Source organism: Ictalurus punctatus, chromosome 17, assembly GCF_001660625.3.
Source record: "Ictalurus punctatus breed USDA103 chromosome 17, Coco_2.0, whole genome shotgun sequence".
Lineage (NCBI taxonomy): Eukaryota > Metazoa > Chordata > Actinopteri > Siluriformes > Ictaluridae > Ictalurus > Ictalurus punctatus.
In genome coordinates this window covers 11,594,339-11,615,045 of record NC_030432.2, presented here as the reverse complement: position 1 = coordinate 11,615,045, position 20,707 = coordinate 11,594,339, and the positions used below count along the sequence as shown (strand labels likewise).

At 37.8% G+C, this 20,707-nt stretch overlaps 1 protein-coding gene across 3 annotated transcripts in view; it reads left to right on the top strand.

The window, feature by feature from the left end:
- The first annotated feature begins 685 nt into the window (after window positions 1-685).
- dph1 (diphthamide biosynthesis 1) overlaps window positions 686-20,707 on the top strand; it is a 107,555-nt gene continuing 87,533 nt past the window's right edge. The window contains exons 1-3 of one of the 3 annotated variants that reach the window (XM_017491403.3): window positions 686-897; window positions 1,016-1,204; window positions 3,654-3,803. In XM_017491403.3, coding sequence (XP_017346892.1) covers window positions 1,156-1,204; window positions 3,654-3,803 — 199 coding nt within the window. In that variant the 5' untranslated portion in view covers window positions 686-897; window positions 1,016-1,155. The remainder of the gene's footprint in view (window positions 898-1,015; window positions 1,205-3,653; window positions 3,804-20,707) is intronic. The other 2 variants (XM_017491401.3, XM_053687260.1) reach the window with 2 other exon arrangements.

Below are 20,707 nucleotides of genomic sequence, written 5' to 3'. Positions count from 1 at the left end.
TTATTGCGAGAAAATCTTGCGCTTTGTGAATGGGACTGGTGTTGCATGCAGTTTGGCATCTTCGCCATTATGAATGTAATAATTTCCTGCTGTAGAGATGGACTTTTTCTCAGCATTAAGAGAGAGGTGTGTGTATCCCCTTTTCATGTGTTGGACACTAATGTGGAAGTCGTCAATCCTGAGGGGTGGTGTATTTTTGCAGGCCAACCCGGAAGTTAGCATCACACTGGTTCCCTCCACAAAAAGCCAGTAGGGGATTTCCATTGGCTTTTGGATTATTGCAGAAAATAGGATTATGATTCTTACATATTCCCTTCATTAATATAAGATTCATAATTCTTAAGCCTATACACTCGCCAGAAGTGAAAAGCTAATGTTAGGCTATAAACGAACTACACGAAGGTCGCATGACTTCAACGTCACACCCACTAAGCTTCCGACAACTCTTTTAATCTTTAAATAAATAAATAAATAAATAAATAAATAAATAAATAAGATACAATTGGAAAATACTATAAGCTGATAAAGCTACAAGTTGGAAAGTTTGAGTTGCAAAAGTGCGAATTTAAACACAACCAGGATGTAACAGAGGAGTTTTCCTGTTCGGCGTGATGACGGCTAATGTCCCCGACAACCTCTGTAGTAGCATTTAGCCACTTGTTAGCAACCGTCTTTATCAAGACACGTCAAAGCTTTCTGAGTGGAGTATTACCGATGTATTTTATGGCGTAGTATAAAACATGAACATATATTGAGCTTTTGTTAACCACAGGCCTTATTTCAAGCATTTAACCAAAAACCCATTGACTAGGGGATGATGGATGTCCAGTACACAGGAAAATTAAATTAAAATGTCGAGATCAGGAAAAAAATTAACTCGAGATCAGAAGAAAACAAGTTAGAGCTTCCATACAAACATGATACTCATGAAACAATTTAAGATTGATTCACCTAAATGAGTAGTATATACATTACGGTTTATTTATTGAACTAATAAGATATTTCAATGTTCTAGCTAAGTATATTCAGAAGGGCACTACGAAGCCAGCGGCAGTGAATGGGTTTGGTGTCTGATGATATCGATGCGCGTTGAATCGCTCGGTGCTCCACTGATGATGCCTTTCTTCACCTCACGTGGAGGGGCTATGCGCTAACATGGCGGCGCCCAGTGGAGGTGTTGAACTCGTCAGTAAAAAGCCGACAGGTAAACATGCGTGTGTTTTTATCCTGATTATTCTGAATGTCAGGATGCAGTAATCTGTGATGTTTTATCGTCACTGCTCTCGCTGTAGATTTACAGCGTCTATGAAGCAGTTGGTAGCATGCTGTACTAATGTGAGTGTGAGCTGCCTAAGACTGCTTGGTAGCCTGCTAGCAATGGAGATCACATATATTATTCATTTAGCTTAATAATAATAATAATAATAATAATAATAATAATAATAATAAGCACCTAAAACTTTTAGCTGTTTCCTCTAAACTCCAGTCAAATATCTGAATAACTGTCAGTGTTCTGTCGCTCATTGTAATTTCCACCTTTCTAGTGCTTCACCCATGTAAATGAAACATTTAGTGATCTCAATTTGTAATAATTTAACCATTTTAGTGTGTCAGATGTATTTAAGCATTATATTTTAATACACATTCATATATAGCATCTCTACCTAATATTGAGATTAAAGGAAACCTCCATCCTGAAACACATGCGGTATGTTTCTATTGTAATAGTTGTGATGTGCTTAGGGATTTGTTGCAAATTTTTGGTTGGTGGTGTATCTTCATTATTCCCGTGAGAAATTACTGGGTGTCCGTCACTCTGACGACACAGTAAAAGGAAGGAGTTTTCTGTAATATATAAAACACAAGGGATCGGGTTTCACAGTAAGGTTATATCCAGTGTAAAAAAAAAAAATAGTCGAGAGAGTTAATTTTAGGCTCAAAGGTCCAGAATGCAAAGCAGCTATGTGATGCAGATGCATTATGTTATCTTGGATGCTTGCCTCCACTAGTTAAACTATGAAATGATGAGCATGATGGTGTTTATGGTGGTATTAACATGAAAGCTTTGTTTGAGCAAAGTGTATAGATGAGGAGGTGAAATCTGGTCAGACTAAAAGATTAAAGTGCTGCTGCCCCGCTTGCTGTAGGTAGAGATGATGCAAGGCTTACATCTTGCTGGTGTGAAAATCAGTGGATAGGAAACCGAGAAAATAGTCCTGAAAGACATTTAAACTAAGAAAATCAACTTGGAATTTCTTTATAAAATAAACCTTGGATACCACTGAAGATGACCTGCTAATTATAAAGCTAAACGTTGAATTTGTTCAGGGTGGATTTTTCTTATAACATTATCTTGTGACTGTAATCTGCTGATCATATTTTAGTGCTAGGCAAAATGGGTTTTTTTTTAAGGATATATTCAACACTTGACGAATCTCTGCATGAATAGTGTTTGGTAAGGATGGGCAGCATGGACTTAAACTATATCATGATTTTTACTAGATAAGTAAAATGATGTAAGATCTTGTTTTCTGAAAGAAAATAATCTCAATTGAGTTTTTGCATGAAACAAGCAAAATGATCTGCCAATGGGGTAAGAAAAATAATCTTATTCAAATGGAAAACAAGATTATTTTTCTTGTCTTACGGTCATTTGCTGTACATCTGATTTTCTGTAAGCAAACCAGTTCCAGATTGTAGAGGTAGCTCTTCGTTTAGCAATAAACTCTTCCTCAGCTTCACATCCGCCTTCCGCCGTACTTGTCTTCTCTCTGCACGTGAGCTGCGAACGGGTCTCAGACCGTCGCACACAAATACGTCATCAACTAGGCTTTATCGTTGTTATTATTATGGGAAGACTAATTCTTATTGTGGGGAGAATTTCTACCAGTATATCTCACACGATAAAATATCGCCCAATCCTAGTGTTTGGTATCTAATATTTCAGGGATTCATCTGTAACTCATTATAATACTTTATCCTGGATTTCTGTGGTTTGCTATAAATGAGCTTACAAGATATCGCTTTCACAATAATGCAGCAGAAACTAACTAATAACTTTATTATTATTATTATTATTATTTATTTTTATTTTTTTTTACTTGTGTCACCCCTATAAATAACACCAAAAAGGCCTCAAAAGTGCTGGAAAATAATGGTGGCCACACAAAATATTGACACTTTGTATACTATACTAAATATATATACACACACACACACACATTATAATATATGTATATGTATATGTATATATATATATATATATATATATATATATATATATATATATATATATATATATATATATTAGATGTTGACTTGCACTCATTTTTATAGCTGCGAGGTTTGCAAACTTTTTACAGCCAGGAAACCCATAGGTAATAACTATAAGAACTTGATAATAAATATAATTATACTCTCGTTTGTTTCTGACCTCCTGGCTATGCTTCATGGACCACCGTTATAGATAGCTGAATATTCTAGGATGCAGACAAAAAAGATGTAAAGCTAATCATTCGTGTTACAAGGCACCTAAAGTATTTTTAAACCACGGGACAAAGCAGTAAAAATACGTATTACATTTTTGTTTTCACAACTTTGTCTGAATGCATGTATGCTGAAACTGTATTGCTTTTTTTATTACTGTGGTTTAGTGAAAGGCCTGAGGAGGGTTGCGAATCAGATTCCTGATGAGATTCTCAAAGACCCTGAGCTTCAAGAGGCAGTTAGTGTTCTGCCTTCCAACTACAATTTTGAGATCCACAAAACGATATGGAGGGTGAGACAGGCGAAAGCCAAAAGAGGTGAGTCAAATGGAGAGTTATTGATATTGTGAACAGCAGAACAGTAAATGCAGCAAGGAGGGTGTTCTGAATTGTCTGCCTATTTCAGTGTGTGAAAAATCTGCTTTTTTTGTTTGTTTTTAAATGGACTATGAATGTGAAGTTAATAATGCATTTCGATGAAGGTGGGTGTCTTTTATATAAGAGCTGGACAAAATAATGAAAACACTAGAGAATGGATTTGAAATTCAGATTTAAAAAAATTAATATATTTTTTTTTTGCTTGGGAATACCAATTATTTTTCTCCACTAATATAGGAGAGATGACAGTATCAGTAATCATTATCATTATGGATTCATGTACCAATTACTGTTGTGTTTTTTTGTTTTTTATTTTTTATAAATATTGTGTAAACTGTGCACCCTAAATAGATCATAAAATGATTTGGCTTGTATACAGTGCTGATTAAGCACCATAGTTTAATCCACAAACATAATTCAGACTCCCATGTCATTGGAAATGAAATAAAAAATAGAAGCTTGCTGCTGACTAAGAAGACTTAGCCAGAAGCAATATTCCACCTGTTTTTTCCAATCATCATGCCTAACGATCTGAAACTAACGTCCTTCCAGCTTTAAGTGTATACCCACAAGGCCCAATTCCATTGAATTTACTGCCATTTTTGACAGGCTACATACTCATTTTTATGTCCAAAGTACACCGTTTAGACTTCCAATAGAAACCTTGCTGATGTCTCCGCATTTAATTCTACTTAATTATTCTGGCAGGAGATTTTCAAGCACTGGATTTTTTTTCCCATCAATACCTGTAAAAGAAACATTTCAAAAACACACAAACATCACTCTACTTATGGAAGGAATATACAACCTTGACAATTCTCAGAAAAACGAATGGCACTGTGATCAAGTGAGCAGATAAAGATTGGGCAGATTTTGTATGGCGAGTAGACCTCTATATATCAAAGAAGCAAAGACACAACTTTCTGATACTGTAATGGAACCTGTAAATGGCACTGTAATGGCAGATTACTATGCAAATCTCTCCACTGGATTGTTGAGAATACATTTATTCAGCAAATTAATGAATATGTGCAGACACCATTTCTTAGATACATTGATGCTGTCTTCAGCATCTTCAGTTGTTGCACAGTTTTTATTTCCTCCAGCAAAGGCTAGAGGTCTGACTTGTGTGACCTAGCCTTCTTGAGATCCTATGGAGCACAGTGCAAAGTTTAGTTCCAAATTTTTTTTTCTTGAATAATGGCCAATATTTGCCTATAAACCAAGTATTTATTTCGGATTAAGGCCTAACAGGATGAGCTGGGCTATGACTGACCTCACCATTTATCATACACTCTTCCTCTCCTGTTGATTCTGCCCATATTGTACAGAATTCAGCAACTAGACCACAGTGAGTCCTGCTTGTGGCCCCAAAATGGCTGTTAAGACCTTGGTTTCCACCACTGCTTTTGTGAGTGGTTGCTGGCAGCTTCTTGACTGAGTAAATTTGCTCAGAGATTTGCCTTCGTCAGCCAAGTCATCTGTGACTATTCGTCTCGCCTCTCGGACTGAAACACTAAGGTCTACAACCTTGTATACCCTTAGGTGGATGCATTGCCTGATTCCCGGTGGATTCATTATTCTGATGCATTGCCCTATTCAATAGATATTAACTTTTCTTTAGGGACTGCAAGAGGGCAGCAAATCCCCCTCTATGCTGAAGGACTGTGGATGGCATTTCTCTGGGGCCTCGTAGACTTCTTATGGCTTTTCTGAAATAAGCAAAGCTCTTCTATCGCCATGATTCCGACTGAGCCTGACATGGGATCTACCTCTTGTGCTGGAGTACCTTAAGGTCCTGCTTTAAGCGCCTATGCAGGATGAACATCTCTGAAAACTGCAATTTAGGATTAAGGTCTAAGGGATTCAGGGTTACTAAGTGGTGTGTATATATAAGTAGCACTATTCCTACAGTGAGACTCCTTACCTTGGTCAGCCTGTATTGAGAGAGAATTATGATCTCTTTGTATATTAAGTTCCAATTTGAATAATACCTATTAGATGTTTTGTAAAACAGGCATTGGCAGAACAATTCTGAACCTTTCTGGGAAAACTGCTGAAAGCAAATGATTTGACTTGCTACTTTAGGGTAAAAATAGTTGCTGGCTGCATTATTCTGTGCTCCTTTCTTACCTTTTTTTCAGCTTGAATAAACTGCTGTCGTGTTCTGTTCACCTAGACACTGAGATGGAAAACATTCATGTCTCTAGTTTGAAATTAGGGGAGGCGAGAGTGTATTTCCCTTCTAACTTTGGCACTTCATTATCCAATTCAATGACTGCACAATTACAATACAGAGCCTCTAGAATGCTCTTGGAAATCTCTTTCCAACTTTTCCACTCTGCATCCCTGCCCAGCACACACTCCAGAGCCCAGCACACATGTCCCAGAGCACAGCATGGCTTCTTGTCACTTTTAGACAGGTGAGATTATGAGTCATATGTGTTTTGCTATTAAGTAGTCACACACATTCAGCAAGCGAAGAATGGTGAGAAGGTTGAGGTGAAATCAGAACATTGGCAGATCCATTGAGAAAGTGAAATGTTGAGAGCACATTACTGAATGAAGCCCTCTCAAGCCCACGTTTAAGTGAATCACAGCAAATAGGTGTTTGATACAGTGTGTTAGCGGGTGGCTTGTTTTGTGTGCCAGGTCCTTTCTGGGATCTCTCCAGGGGAATGTGTGCTGGTGTTTTGTTGTGTGCTCTGTTCATAAGAAAGGATCCTCTCTCCATGGATATACAGGACAAAAACCATCTTCTCCTTCCCAAACCACATTTCATTCGCACTCTAAAGCCTATTCAGTCTTTTCAAATTATTACTTGTCACACTATAGGAGATGATCCCAAGAAAACCTTGGCAAATTGATATAACAGGCTGTGTGATAATGTGTTCTCCATGTTAGATTATATGACGAAAATCCTGTAAGGATAGACTAACAATTAAATACACATACACTTTGTTTACGTCATCAGTCAGCATGATCATTATCATGATCATTTCTATCATGGGTGGCTGTGGCTCAGGTGGTAGAGTAGGTTGTCCACTAATCGTAGGGTTGGTGGTTCGATTCCTGGCCCACGTGACTCCACATGCTGAGGTGTCCTTGAGCAAGACACTGAACCCCAAGTTGCTCCCGATGGCTAGCTAGTGCCTTGCATGGCAGCTCTGCAGCCATTGGTGTATGTGTGTGTGTGAATGGGTGAATGAGAACCAGTGTAAAGCACTTTGGAACCGCTAAGGTTAAAAAAGCGCTATATAAGTGCAGACCATTTACCATCTTCATCAGTTGCATAAACAGAAGCATTCTTCGAAATGAGCTTGGGATAACAAGGACATTTTTTCTGTCCGTTATTTTGTTTTGGTTACATTTTGCTGTACTTTTAGCTGTCCTGTGACTTTTGCGTAATTGTATGCTGTCTTCCTATTGGTGGCTTTTAGACAAGCTTCATAGTAATACTTATGCTTACACAGCAGAGATTTTGATGAAATAAATTTAGACACTCCTACAACTGGCTGTCTTTGCCTGTCTCTTGTTACGATGCTATTTTAATTGGCCACCCGTGACATTTTTGTCTATGGCTACATGCACATTAATCCGGATAGATCTGAAAACTGCATTCTTATTTTAAAATGCTCTCCGTCTACACTGGTGTTTTCAGAGTTTACAAAAATTGCTCATCTTCACTGAAATGTCTGAAAATGCTTACATCCCTATACTGTTCATGCGTAAAAATGTAAAGCTTTGGTCTGGATCATTTTCATCAAGTGCTTATTTAAAAAGGAATCTGAAGGTTGTACAAAGTTAATCTTTAATGTTAATATTTAACAGTGCTGTCAAACTGGATTGGATGCAAGATTGGGGCAGCTGTGGCTCAGATGGTAGAACGTCCACTAATCGCAGGGTTCGCGGTTCGATCCCCGGCCCACATGCCTTCACGTACTGAAGTGTGGAAGACACTGTAAGACACTGAACCCCAAGCTGCTCCTGATGGCAGGCTAGCACCTTGCATTGTGTGTGTGTGTGTGTGTGTGTGTGTGTGTGTGTGTGTGTGTGTGTGTAGGAGAGCGAGAGAGTGTGTGAGTGAGTGTGTGAGTGTGAATGAGACACAGTGTAAAGTGCTTTGTAGAACCGCTAAGGTTAAAAGGCACTTTATAAGTGCAGACCATTTAGCATGTAACATTGTCCACCTTCTTGTTTGTTTTGAGTTAAATGGGTCACATGACTGATGCATCAATACGTCATGAATTCTTGAATATCTCTGTTTTCTTATTCCGCACTACAACGCGAAAACGGCGTTTTCAAATGTATCCACTTTTCGAAAAACACTGTGTCGGTGTGGACGGAAGGTCAAACCATAGAGAAAAAGTTGCATTTTCAAATTTATCCAGATTAATGTAGACATAACCTATAACAGCAGCATCAGCCTGAAAAGTCTGCTGACAACCCCAATGTTTTGAGGGTTTATTTAGGCTTAATATGTTGTTTTTGTATGTAACAGACATAACAGTTGCAATCAATGTTGATGCGATGAAAGATTGAAGACCCAAGTCACTAATTGTGTAATGACTAATACTTCAAAATTCATATTGCTATGTTTAATTAAACTGTTAGCCCATATTCATCTTGATTGAGACCTATCAAAAGCTGTAGACACTTCTCTCAAAAGAGCACTAAGCATAAATTATATCCATCCACTGCAATTAAAATATGACACCCCTCAAAAGTTGCTTAATGGAATCTAGCAATAAATAGCAATTACGGCTAATCTGAATCTGATAATTGTGATTAACTGTTTCATTAAAGCACTAATAATATTTTAATTGGCTGACAGTAAAAACAATTCGGTTTTACTTATCATGTAAAAGAATACATGAAAAGTGTCGGGTAAATTAAGGAGATCTGGGAAAATTTGTCGAATGTCACTCTGGCTAAATTCAAGAAAACAAATCCATTAAAGGTGAAAAATAGTTAGTTTTTTTCCCCCCTGCCTATAACATGCTTATAAACTATGAATATATTTGACAAAATTTACACAGGGATGATTTATTTAGTTTTTAATCTTGCCTATCACGTTGGTTATGGAGCCAGTTTAAAAAATGTCGTGGTAAAAATAGTCTGCATAAAGCTGTCTAAAACCTTGCTAGCTAAGTGTGCTTTCCCCACAAAGTGACTGTCAGGCTTTAATCATGTTTGTTGGATTTCTACGTACCGTAGAGAACTGGACATTAGCCTAATCAGTTTAGTTTGTAATTGGATACCGGCTGTCAGATCGATGCTCCTGCGCCACAGTGTAATCTTTAAATGCAGTTTTCTTCATTTTCACTTTTGGGGTAATCGAATATTCAAAACGTTCTACCTTTACTTGAGGTTGAGAAGTGTGCAAAAGAGAAACCTATTTTAGTTCAGGAAAGACTGTAGTTGTCAGAACTATATCTGAAGGGTGTGAAGGGTTTTCCAGGCCACCACCATAAGCCAAGAGTCACAAGGCGTTCTGCATTCATATTAGCCGCCATGCCATATAGTTTGTTGCACTAAAGTCTCAAAAGTGAGTACGACCTGCACAGTAACAGATTTGTCATTTGAAAATGTTTCCTTTAGTGCTACTATACAAGAGTTCTAGAGAAGCAAAGTGCGCAGAGTAGAGGTGTATGAGCCAGAGTAGGGTTTTTTTTTTTTTAAGATTAATGTGGGGTTGGTGTTTTAGGGGTTAGTGAAGTGTTCACGGAAGAACGGAAGAGGTGGGTCTTTAACTGTTTTTTGAAGATATCCAGATTCTGTGGTCCAGATTGAGGTTGGAAGATCATTCCACCACTGAGGAACAGTTAGTGTGAAGATTCTAGAAAGGGAACATGAGCCAAGCTGAGTAGGCACTGTTAAGCGTCGGTTATTAATCGATCGCAGATTGCGTGAGGGAACGTAAGCCTTCAGGAGAGTGTTGAGGTAGGTGGGTTCTGTTCCAGACAAGGTCTTGTATGTGAGCATCAAGGCCTTGAAATTGATACGGGTGGCTACAGGAAGCCAGTGCAGGGAGATGAAGAGGGGTGTGATATGGGTTCTTTTGGGCTGGTTGATTCTGTAACATTCTGTAACAGAATGTCTTGCTTTTTGCTCATTAACAATTATATAGCACTTATATAGAATTATGTAAAAATCTGTTAGTTTACATGCATTTACATAAATTTACATTTTACATTTATGGCATTTGGCAGATGCCCTTATCCAGAGCAACTTACATTTATCTCTCTGAGCTGTTGAAAGTTAAGGGCTTTGCTCAAGGGCTCAGCAGTCGCAGCTTGGTAGTGCTGGGATTTGAACTCATGACCTTCTGATCAGTAGTCGAACACAGCTAGACACTAACAAGTCTGTGATGCCACAGTTTGCTGTTCTTTCCACTGCTGAGTGAGCAATGTACCTGTGCTGAGTTTGGATACCTTTCCTGCTCCAGGACGTGTTGGCAAAGCTGGAAAATAGTGCAGAATGTTGATTAGTTACATACAACTGTAACTCAATCACTGTCAGTTTTAGAAAAATAAAAAGCTAGAAATGATCAAACTACAATCATGCTTCTATACAGTGCTTCCAGGATTTTGGGGTTTTGAGATCGCAAACATGAACACACAATCAAGCAAACTCTGCAATATTCAGAGTAGCTTGCCATTCATCAAATTTACCACTGAATTGGGCCAAGACGCATCATGTGACGTCATCACAACAAGCATTCAGCCAAATTCATCTTCGATTCACGTGCATCGAACATGATCACTGTGAAAGAGCATGCAGAACAATTTTGTGCAATTGCAGTTTCGCCAGTTCAAGTAGTTTTCAGCAATACAGCACAAAACACTGCTCAAATTGCATTGCACATTTTGGAGAAAAAAAATAGCGGCAACAAAATCAAGCATTTTTGTCCACAACGTTCACAAAAACTTCTGTACGGACGGACTACAGCACAGTATGGTACAGCAATCTGGTAATACTGTCATGATCGTCTGACAAACTTTTATTCTCAGTTTTAGGAAGCGAGATTGTAATTTGTCATTCTGTTTAGTAATTTTGGTTCATTTTAATTACCTACCTGCTGGAACGGTTTCTTGGCACTGATATTTACCTAGATTGTTATTGATCTCTTTTACTTTTCTTACCCACCATCCCTTTTCACTGTATTTGCTCAACACATACAAAGTAATAGAGTCTAGTGCACTAGATGCCCAAGAAAACATGATTTGAGATTCAGCCACAGTAAATGCACTGTGTTGTTCTAATGTCGTCAAATCTTGCACCCGAGTGTCACACCCCCCCCCCCCCCCCCCCCCCCCACACACACACACACACACAAACACATGCACTACGAATAAAGCATTGGCACACTTGGCTTTGTCTCATGCTCAGTAGTGGATCCTGTGAGGGGAACACTTGAAAATGCCATGCACATATTAACTTAATATAAAAAAATATTATATGTGATTTTTAATCCTAAGTAATTTGTAAAAATTGTTTTTTATGTGATGAATTGTGATGGAAAACATGGGTGTTGAGCAGGGTACAGGTAATCCTGGATTTGAATTTGTTACTGCGCTGTGCCGTGCCACACTTTCTAGTGGGGGAAAAAATATCTATGTTCCCTACAAGTGTTTTATCTTGCAAAGACTTGTGCCCCTGCCAAGTAATTCATGTCTACATATCCATTAAATTGCCAGATCTGGGGGGGAAAAAGAACGCATACACAAAATGGATAAAAAAGTATTTTACTAAGAGTATAACCAGTAAAATGGTCACATTTTCTTTTAAAAGTATACAAGTTCTCAATATTGAGGGTATGAAAACATTTCTATTTAGTAAAAACCCTGAGGTGTGCTGAAATGTACAGCATTTGCTTTAAAAGCAAAGAGGGGAATTAAAACTAAAATCAATTTAGGAAGTACACCTGCACTGTTAATTCTGGTAATAGGATTTACATCCTTGCGAATTCCTGCTCCTTCTGTCGTCTTCTGATAATGTCACTGCTAGGTTTTGATAGGCTTTTTTAAAAAATTATTTATTTAAGTAATCCAGTGAAACAAGATGCATTATATACACAAAACGTAAGGGTCAGATTCCTAGTGAGAATGTTCAATGTTGGTTTATTGGTAGTGCTGACAGTTTAAAGATTATATCATCAAAAGTAGCATCAAGAACCTCACCTCAGACACAATACAGTGCTTGTCTGCTAGTCACATGAGTGCTGAACAAATACACGGCACTTCCAGAGAAGTCAGTGCAGGGAATGCATTATGTGTTATAACAACGTATTATACAGTACTAATAATATATTAAGAGTATCACACTGCACATGTGGGTTAGAGTCAGGTTCATGTATAAAAGGGATCATTTAATAACCTCCTTTTTTGTTAGACAGCGGCTGTAATCGTATATAACCTTCATTTCACCGGTGGTTTAGCAAGCTGCTAATTAAAGCAGATCTCACCAGAAAGGCTAATCGGATTAATTTGTCTTTGTGCTCAAATAATCAGCTGAGCAATGAAATAAATGCGGTATGATGTACAGTACTGTGCAAAAATCAAAGGCACATGCAAAGAAATGCTGTACAGCAAAGATGCCTTCAAAAATGCAGAAATGAAATGTTTCTACATGGAAAAAATACTAGAAAGTACAGTAATAAATTGTAATAAATGAAACAAAGTCACAATTTAGTTTGACGACCTTTTGCTTTAAAAAGAATGCGTAGTCTCAGGTACACTTTTTCTACAGTTTTATAAGGAAATGAGCCGTGAGTTTTATTGAGCATCTTGCAGACGCAGCCACGGTTCTTCTGGAGATTTTGACTGTTGCGCTCGCTTGTTATTTTTTTCAGCAAAACCCAGCAGTCTTCATTGTGTTTGTTTGTTTTTTGTCTGAAAAGTGTTCTCTTATGTACTATGCTGCTTTCTTTACTGACATACAAACAGTTTTCTGTAGCATTTAATTGTGTGCTGGAAAACTAATGTTTGGAAATCTAATTTGTACTGACTCAATAATGTAGAAGTGCGTAAAATAAAAAATCTATAATAAAGTTTGTACAAAAAAAACAGCATGCCTAAGACTTTTGCACAGTACTGTGTATATGTGTGTTTCAGCATATCGCATCAGTAATTTAAAGTACAGTATAAGTGCTGGATTATAATCATGCTTAACATTTTGACCATTTATTTTACCAAAAGTATTTTGGTAAAGCTTGCGTTTGCCTGCTGCGTGGAATTATGCCTATTTATAGAACACACACACACACACACACACACACACACACAGTAGCACTGCAAATCTTTCCAGTAGAGTGTACAGAGTCCCAGAGCTGCACGCGGAGTCCATTTGACAGTATGATAGGCAGTAACATTTTGTTCTTTTGTCTGTGTGCAATGTTTCCAGTTATAGCAGCAGTAAGCACACTTGTGTTTTCACATCCACAGTCTTACTCCTCGGTTCTCTCCTTGTCAGCTTCATCTACTAGCACCTGGCATTTCGTCCCTTTCTTATGGCATTTCTGAGTTCATCACTTTCAATTGAGCAGAGCCTGGCCTTCTCATCACCTCCGAGTTGCTGGAAGGATGGATGGACGGATGATTAGAAGGATTTGTCAGCTCGTGCTGAGCTGAGTAACCTTTTACTGTTAATAAACTTGCCCTTTCCCAGGTAATGACCTGCCTCTGTATGTCCAGACAGAAGGAAGACCGTCCTTTAACCTTTTATCAGCGAGGTGCAGGTGAACTGTTTTTCTTCCCTCCCTCCTCAAACATGACTCCTTTTCATCTTCCTGCATTTATTGCTTGTCATCAATTTTTTAATCATTTTGTAATTGGTGTTTTTCTTTAGCTCAGGCCTGTTAAATTAGTGTTCCTTTCATTTTTCTGACTGTAATGTCCTTTCTGTATTTTAGAATTATTTATGCTATTTAATAGTTAATTCACAATGAAAAAAAAAACAATACTTAAAAAAAATATATGATAATGCATTTCATGAATATAGTGCCTTTCTAACACTCAAGGTCGCTATACAAACATGTACACAAAGCAGGAAAAAGTAGTAGGAAGAATGAAGGTAAACATCTTGGGAGAAAAGGTTTTTTTTTTTTTTTTTACAACCCCAATTTCAAAAAAGTTGTGACGCTGTGTAAAATGTAAATAAAAACAGATTTGCAAATCTCATAAACCCAGATGTTATTCACAGTAGAACATCGAAAACATATCAAATGTTCAAACTGAGGAAATGTACCATTTTAAGAAAAAAATAAGGTAATTTGGAATTTGATGGCCACAACACGTCTCAAAAAAGTTGGGACGGGGCAGCAAAAGGCTGGAAAAGTAAGTGTTACTAAAAAGAAACAGCTGGAGGAACATTTTGCAACTAATTAGGTTAATTGACAACAGGTCAGTAACAAGATTGGTTATAAAAAGCGTATCTTGGAGAGGCAGAGTCTCTCAGATGTAAAGATGGGATGGAATCTGGATAGAAGCATATGTTCCTCTAAATCCTGTATATACCTTTCAGCATTGATTATGCCTTTCCAGATGTGCAAGCTGGCCATTGCATAGGCACTAATGCAACCCATATCATCAGAGATGTAGGCTTTTGTTCTGAGTGCTCATAAAAAGCCGGATGGTCCCTCTCCTCTTTAGTCCTCTTTAGTTTAGAGGACGCGGCGTCCATGGTTCCTAAAAAGATTTAAAATTTCAATTCCTCTGACCACAGAACAGTTTTCCACTTTGCCACAGTCCATTTTAAATGAGATTTGGCCCAGAGAAGACAGTAGCGTTTCTGAATCATGTTCACATATGGCTTCCTCTTTGCATGATAGACCTTTAACCAGCATTTGTGGATGGTATGGCGAGCTGTGTTCACAGACACTGAGTTCTGGAGGTGTTTCTGAGCCCATGCAGTGATTTCCATTACAGAATCATGCCTGTTTTTAATGCAGTGCCGTCTGAGGGCCTGAAGATCACGGGCATGCAATACTGATTTACACCCTTGTCCCTTGTGCACAGAGATTTCTCCAGATTCTCTGAGACTTTTGATGATATTATGTACTGTAGATTATGAGATATTAATAGTCTTTGCAATTTTACATTGAGGAACATTATTCTGAAATTGTTCCACAATTTTTAGACAGTTTTTCGCAGATTGGTGAACCTCTGCCTATCTTTACTTATGAATGACTCCACCTCTGTAAGATACTCTTTTTTTTTTTTTTTTTTAAACCCAATCATGTTACTGACCTGTTGCCTACTAACCTTCAGCTGTTTCTTTTTAGTAACACATTTTTCCAGCCTTTTGTTGCCTCGTCCCAACTTTTTTGATATATGTTACAGCCATGAAATTAAAAAAATTGCCTTATTTTTTTTAAAATGGTACATTTCCTCAGTTTAAACATTTGATATGTTTTCTATGTTCTATTATGAATAGCATGGGTTTATGGGATTTGCAAATCATTGCATTCTGTTTTTATTTACATTTTACAGAGCGTCCCAACTTTTTTGGAATTGGGGTTGTAAATTGAGTCTTAAAATGAGAGAAGAAAGTACAGACAAAAAGGATCTGGGAGATGGCATTCCTAACATTTGGGAGCTATGGTGCTAAATAATCTGCCCCTCAGTCTGGTCTTGAGCACCACCAGAAACCCAGTATTGGACCAGTAAAGGACCTGAGAGTCAGAGATGTTGGGCAGTAGAGCTCATAAAGATAAGGAGGAGCAAGGCCATGTAGTGCTTTGTAAGCGAGAAGCCAGTGTAATCGGCGGAGTATGTAATATTTTGTTTGAATGAAATATTTTCCCCAGCCTTCCCAGAATGTTACTGATTAGGCTCACAGCATATTTGTGCACAGACACTGTTATTTGTGTGTTCATTAAATGAGACTGCAGGCGTTTTGTGAATAAACCACTGCACCATTTGCTTAGCTTAATTCGGTTGTATCTCATTTCTGAATGTCTTGAAGAAGGGTTGTGTGTTGGGCTGTGTGTTTTTTTTTTTTAAACAATTCTTTTTATCCTTTACCGCATGCTCCTGAAGGAATTCTGACCGGTCCTACTCTCTTCCACATACACTCTTGACAAGTGGCACTCTTTCCTGGACATTTGTTGGTGGCTTTATTTTTTAAAGCCCCTGCCAACCCATTATAATAATCAAATTATTACTGTTAATTATACCTCCCATGTGAAAGTCTACCACCGACTGGAAAAGGTTTTCTAAATTTCTTTACTCTGATATTTTCCTATGGCCAATTCAAGTTTTCAATTCAATTCAAGTTTCCAAAATACCATTCAGACTTAACCATCAGCTCCTCTTTGACCCCAACCACAGAACTTCTTTCCTGTTTACTTATACTCTTTGTGCACTACTTTAGTGTAGAAGTTTGTGTGGTACTGGTGAATAGCTCTAACTTCCTTTTTTAACCATTAAAAGGGATGAGAGTTAGCATTATATAATGGGGGCGATAAGTATTGAACGCAAGTTTTCTGTCCAGGGAGTCAGAAGAATAGTCAGAAGAGTAGCCCAAGAGCCAAGGACCACTCAGAAAGAGCTCCAGAAACACTTGGAGGCAGTAGGTACCATCGTCACAGAGAAAACAATCAGTAATGCACTCCACCGCCATGGCCTCTATGCACGCTCACCCTGCAAAACTCCATTACTAAAGAAAACAACCGTTACAGGTGCATCAAAACAAGCACTAGTAGATTTAGGAATAGTTTCTTCCCGAAAGCTATTACCATGATAAACAAACACATGTACTGAGTCCACAGCATATGTATATAGTGTCTCAAAACTGTGCATTTCATAGTACCTCCCCCATCTACCCCAATATCTATCTTGCATATCTATCTTGCATATCTTGTATATCTTGTTTATTTATTTTGTTTATTTATCTTGTTTATTTATCTGTGTATTATCCGTTTATTCTTCTTGTGTATTGAATGTACATGTTTGCATCGAACAAAAAGGAGTGGCTCTTAATTTCATTGTACATATGTATAGTGACAATAAAAGGCATTCATTCATTCATTCAAAAGGCATGCCGAAGCTCGTTTACAGTTTGCTACAACTCATTTGGACAAGTCTGTGAAATACTGGGAGAGTGTAGACTCTTCAGACGAGAGCAAAGTGTAAATTTTTGGCGATCATTCTTCACACCATGTTTGGAGAAGAAATGGCACTGCACGTCACCCTATAAATACTATACCAACAGTGAAGTTCGGAGAAGGGAGCATCATGGTGTGGGGCTGTTTTTCATCGCATGGTACTGGCAGACTTCATATAATTGAAGGAATGATGAATGGAGCGCTTTTCTGGGAGATTCTTGAGGAAAATCTTCTGCCATCCACCAGGATGATGAAGATGAGACGTGGGTGGACGTTCCAGCAGCAGAACGATCCAAAGCATACAGCAAAGGAAACTCTCAATTGCTTTCAGAGGAAAAAAATCAAGGTGTTAGAATGGCCAAGTCAATCACCTGACTTGAATCCAATCAAACAAGATTTAAACAATATATTTAGAAGAATGGTCCAAAATCACACCTGAATACTGCCGTCGAGTAATTTCTTCATACAGGAAGCGTGTTGTAGCTGTCATTACAAACAAAGGCTTCTCCGCTTAGTATTAAATAAATTTCAGTTAGTGTGTTCAATACTTTTTTTTTTTTACTGTATCAATTACTTTATTACACACAACTTCATTAATGGACTTTAATGTTTGTATTTCTTTATATGTGTGGATTTCTTGAGTTAGTACCAAAGTCTGGTGAAAATTTCATGTGAATTCTCATTGGAAATATATTTTCTGAAAAAAAAAATGTTGACGCGTTGATGTTGTTCAATACTTATTTCCCCCACTGTAATTACACTGCACTGCAATTGCAGTAATCAAGATGCATTATACTTGCATGTGGGCACATTGAAATGCCAAGAGAGTGTTGTTCATGTTTGTAGAATAAAATCTCACAGTTGAAAAAGTGCAACAAAGTTAATCTGATCGTGCCTAGTTTCACTGGCAAAATTTACAACCCTTAACAAGCCACATGCTACCATGTAATATTAGATAGTTAAATGAGAGGACATTACAGCTGAGCAGTGGAGTGCATGAGCAGCAATCTTACCTGATTTTGCCTCTTTCCATGAGCACAGTGCTTTACTAGTATAAGGTTCTGATCTGTACAAAATACACCATCAGTGTTTGGAAATCATAATTTGAAACACATTTCTAGTACTAGTATTTTCTAGCACTTTTGGTTTCTGAATTATTTACCCTGTCATGGAGAAGTCTTGGTCATGTTGTGTCTAATTTTCCAAAAAGTTAAACACAGCTAAGTTATATCATCAAGTACTTACATCAGTTTGAGGATGACAAAAAACACAGTGAGCCGTGAGTGGGAAAAGCAAGGGTTTATTGCTGCTCACCACATGAGATCCGTGCAGAGGGATGTCCCAGAGTGATCTGAAAGTCCCCTGAAACGGGGCTCCCTTTTTATACAGTTGAAACACCCCTGGTTTGCCCAAAATACCATTACATCTGATGTCCAGGTGATGTCCTGTCTGGGTTTTTTCAGATTCTTTCCAATCCGGTTATTTTTGCCTCAGACTTCTCGAGACCTGTTGAGTTTGCATTTACTCGATCCGTTCTCCTTTTGTTTTTTGAAACCAACTTCTGCTTTTTATGGCATTTCTGAGCTGACTTTGAGTGAGGACATTTATCACCCGTGTGCTTTTTCTGCTTTATCGTGGTTAAGTGTATGATTTTTCAGCTTTGTCATTAGCATATGTACAGTATGATTTAGTAAAATAATCATTAGCCATTACTTTGTTATTCTGTTACTCTGGGTCTGTGTATGAGTGACTTCGTGCTCTTGGATGTGTGTGCTGTGTGTTGCACTTCGTCTTTTTGGTCAGGCCCTAGGCCTTGCTATAATTAACTTTTAAGAGACATTGTCGTTATTATCAAAAATTCTTCATCCATCCATCCGTCTTCTATACCGCTTAATCCTTTTCAGGGTCATGGGGAAACCTGGAGCCTATTCCATGGAGCATCGGGCACGAGGCGGGGTACACCCTGGACAGGGTGCCTATAAATTCTCATTCTCCATATTTTATTGTCCTTGTGTTTTATTTCTATCAAAAATCTTATCCGACACCATGCAGTACACAGTATGTAATCTGTCATGCCCACATAGTCAGGCATAAAAGGCAGCTTATGTTATAATTACATAATTAAGATTAGTTACAATTAAATAATTGTGAAGAAACTGTCTGTTTCTTGAATCTACCATTGCTAAATGCTTATTTAATGATCTTCAGCATCAGAATGTTTGAAAGTGTGTTGCCAGGGGCTTTTTAAAGAGTTCTGTTCAATCCTAGTATACACTATGTGGATATTTCCCATCCCCTTAGCCTCAGAGTCCAAGAAATGTAATATTGTCAGGATTAGAAGTGGGCAATAGACTGCAGTTCTTCTCACAGGTAAGAAATAAACCTGGTGGCAGGTCCAAGTGTGGTGGATTTGTAGTTTAGGTGATACTGGGAGGAGTGTGGAAGATTGGAGGGTGTTTATGTTAGATATCATGGTTTAAGGAATTATCATAGATCACTATGGTTAGACATTTTTCCCATATAATCTTTTTCTAATGCAATGCAGTGGGGGGACAAAACAAAAAGGCATTTCTTTGTTTTTCTTTCTTTTGTATTTCATTTTGTATTCCGATGTTCCGCAAAAGTGTTTTTTCTTTAATGCAATGTCGGTAGATGGTGGCAAGCACCAGTTATCAGGGAAAATGTTATTTAAGGACAGGCAACAGAATCTATGTGAATAGAAATTAAACTAACAAGCTCTGATTTAACTAGCAGCATTCCATTTATTTGTTTATTTTGAACAATGCATGGTGCTCATGAAGATACTCGAGCAGTTCAGTGTTTTTGTTCCATGAATTGTTTGGCAAATTGGATATCCTTCTTCTTGGATGACACCATGATTGTGTTGTTATCTGAAATGCTTCCACATTGTAAATTTAAGTTTTCTTTATTATTGTTTATTTAACTTTTTTTATTTTAATTTTTTTTACTGAATAGTTTGGGTATTGTATCCTTCTGTCTTGATGATGTAACAATAATTGAGCAAGCAGCACAGCCCACATTTAACATGACCTGCTTGTATGAGGGCAACCTGAATCTTAAATTCCCTACAGTTTGTAATTCATGCTGTTTTTATTTATGTTTGATTGTAATCTGTTAAATCTCATCATGTCTAGTTAGGATACTGCTACTCTGCTCTCTCCACTACCCTGGCCTGGTCTTTCCACTTTTGACCCTGAACTTCATTACCAAAATGTGAAAAACTGAAATTGGACAAAATGGAAATTTGTTCTCTGTGTGGAAGAACTGATATTTTGATAGAATTTTGTGAACCAACAGAAATGTTCAGATTCCATTCTTGTTACAATAGAAACTACACAGTGCACCTTATACATTTACCACAGCTATATCTTGACCTGCCCATAGTGCATTATAAACTCCCAACTTCTGTTCTGCCGAGAGCTTATTTCATATCCCGTGAAACATACCATTACATTCCGAAATTTTGGTAGCCAGATTTTCATGTAATGATATAAATATATCGTCCATGCCAAGCCTCTATACATAATAGCTTGGGATCAGCCCTTCTCCTTGCAGGTTCATTTTTTTCCCTTAAGGACGGAAACACTCACAGGGCACAATCGAAAAACGGGGCAGGGATTCAGACAGGGAGGAGTTCATGTCTGTTTGATAAATGACTGCCAACTTGCACAAACTGCTGCACAATGTTTCACAAACTGTGGCACAATATTGGACA